General features: G+C 37.4%; 1 protein-coding gene across 1 annotated transcript in view; it reads right to left on the reverse strand.

Annotated features, from left to right (window-relative positions):
* Positions 1–1,637, reverse strand: part of LOC107299646 (olfactory receptor 6J1-like) — a gene marked incomplete at its 3' end in the record, with an annotated part of 4,564 nt that extends 2,927 nt beyond the window's left edge. The window contains exon 1 of the mRNA XM_015829003.1: positions 1,625–1,637. Coding sequence (XP_015684489.1) covers positions 1,625–1,637 — 13 coding nt within the window. The remainder of the gene's footprint in view (positions 1–1,624) is intronic.
* Positions 1,638–2,719: the final 1,082 nt, after the last annotated feature.

A 2,719-nucleotide genomic window follows, 5' to 3' on the forward strand; every position in this document is an offset into this window, starting at 1 on the left:
GGACAGACTTGAACACTGGGCGCTATCTAACAAAATGAAATTCAATGGTGAAAAAAGTAAGGTTCTACATTTAGGCAAGAAAAACCAAATGTACAGGTATAGTATAGGGGGTACCTTGCTCAATAGTAGTAACTGTGAGAGGGATCTCGGAGTCCTAGTGGACAATCACTTAAATATGAGCCTGCAGTGTGCTGCAGCTACCAAAAAAGCCAACACAGTGCTGGGCTGCATTAACAGAGGGATAGAATCAAGATCACATGAAGTATTAATACCACTTTACAATGCCTTGGTAAGGCTACACTTGGAATACTGCATCCAGTTTTGGTCACCACAATGTAAAAAAGATGCTGAGACTCTAGAAAGAGTACAGAGAAGAGCAACAAAGATCATTAGGGGGACTGGAGGCTAAAACATATAAGGAACGGTTGCTGGAATTGGGTATGTCTAGTTTAACGAAGAGAAGGACGAGGGGAGACATGATAGCAGTGTTCCAGTATCTCAGGGGTTGCCACAAAGAAGAGGGAGTCAAGCTATTTTCCAAAGTACCTGAAGGCAGGACAAGAAGCAACAGATGGAAACTAATCAAGGAGAGAAGCAACCTAGAACTAAGAATGCACCAAATGTTCCAATTAACCAGTGGAACAACCTGCCTCCAGAAGCAGTGAATACTCCAACACTGGAAGTTTTTAAGAAGAGATTGGACAGTCATTTGTCCAAAATGGTGTAGGGTTTCCTGCCTGAGCAGGGGGTTTTACTCAATGACCCCCAAGGCCCCTTCCAACTTGATGATGATGATGATGATGATGATGATGATGATGATGATTATGATCCAGTCTGAACATCTGGCTGACTCTGTGATTAATAATAAATAATAATAATAATAATAATAATAATAATAATAATAATAATAATAATAATAATAGTAATAGTAGTAGTAGTAGTAATAATAATAATAATAATAATAATAATAATAATAATAATAATAATAATAATAATAATAATAATAATAATAATAATAGAGTTGGAAGGGACCTTAGAAGTCTTCTTGTCTGACTCTCTGCTCAGGCAGGAAACTCTATACAATTTCAGATAAATGGTTGTCCAGTGTCTTCTTTAAAAACTTCCAGTGTTGGAGCATTTACAACTTCTGGAAGCAGGTTATTCCACTGATTAATTGTTCTAACTGTCAGGAAATTTTTTCTTAGTTCTAGGTAGTTCTAGGTATTTAAGGGACAGCTGGTTTTGTACAGTAATGAAGGCATCTAGCTGGGAAGCCACAGATTGTGAATTCTAGCCCTGCTTTAGACACAAAATTAGCTGGGTGATTTTTAGCGAGACCATTCCTCTCTACCCTAGGAAAAAGGCAATGGTAAACCACTTCTGAAATCTTGCCAAGAAAATTTAAGGGGCTTATTTGGGCAGTTTCCAGGAGTCAAAAATCTGACTCCAAGGCACCCTCTCCTTCCAAAAACAGGAGTTGAATAGTCTTCCTACCACTAATCAATGTTTGTATGAAACAAAAAGTTTAGCTGCTATCTACTGTCTTGCTTCCATCTTCTTTTTTCTTGTGCCAATGCATCTCCAAAAAGAGATAAGTCCTTAATGTTTTCACAATTTCTCTCACCCTTTCCAGACATTAGGTCGATGGGAGAAATTTGCCTATGATTCATCTGAATGCAAATTTAATTTTGCCCTTTTTGAGCCAAAATGTGCACATGGATCGATTAAAATTATGCATGGAGATGTTTTATGTGGGAGAAAATTGCTTGTCACACTGTTATTCAGAAGGGAAAATAATGTAAGCAGAGATGTGTTAAGTTTGGATAGATTTGCATAAAACAGTTATACAGTACTTGTAAATTCAACCCTTAACAAAAAATCCTGCTAAAATCATAGTTTAACGATATTTTAAAATTGTTGCAACAGAATAAAATAAGTAGAAAGGAAAATAAACGAGAAGAAACTGATAAAGTAAACAATGTCTTTCAGTCTTCTATTTCCAATGATTGTGTCCTATGAAATAATTTGATATACTTGCCTGGTGTAGCCTTCAAAATCAGATTTCCATCTCTCTTCATTTTCTCTATTGTTTGCTAATCTGCAGAGCTCAGGTATTGGAAGACTGTGTTTGCTGCAAGCATCCAACAGATTTTGAAACATGGCAAAGCCATATAAACACACATTCAATAACTGAGAATGTTTTTAGTGTCACTTGATGCAATGAAATCGCTGATGTGTTTGGAAAATGCTGGAATGAAAAAAAAACTCTGTTATGTCCACTTGGAATAAACTTCTGAGAATGAGTTTAAAACACACACACACACACACACAAACCTCAAAGGATTCAGGAAATAATTGCTAAGTCCAGTTATACTTTATAGAACAGGCTTTCGGGGAAGAGTGTGGGAGGGAGGTTAAAAAATGACAACCAAATCTACACAACTGAAGTCTTGCCCCCATTTTATTGCATAATAATGCATGTAAAAAGGTCGGGGCTTTGATACGCCAGCCTCTACTAGCGATATTAAAGCATTTGGGAATAAAGAAGGGCACACATTATTTTCTTAAATCTGTTCATATTTTGCACAGGAAATTATGCTTTAGTCCCCATTCTGATGCTAATGTGGTGTAGTGGTGAGGGAGTGGGGAGACTGAGGTTCAAATTCACCCCACCCTAGATATCTTTGGGCCAGTTCCTCTCTCCCACCCCTGCCACCTC

The sequence above is a fragment of the Protobothrops mucrosquamatus genome, unplaced genomic scaffold, assembly GCF_001527695.2.
Source record: "Protobothrops mucrosquamatus isolate PMUCROS unplaced genomic scaffold, P.Mucros_1.0 scaffold5226, whole genome shotgun sequence".
Classification (NCBI taxonomy): domain Eukaryota; kingdom Metazoa; phylum Chordata; class Lepidosauria; order Squamata; family Viperidae; genus Protobothrops; species Protobothrops mucrosquamatus.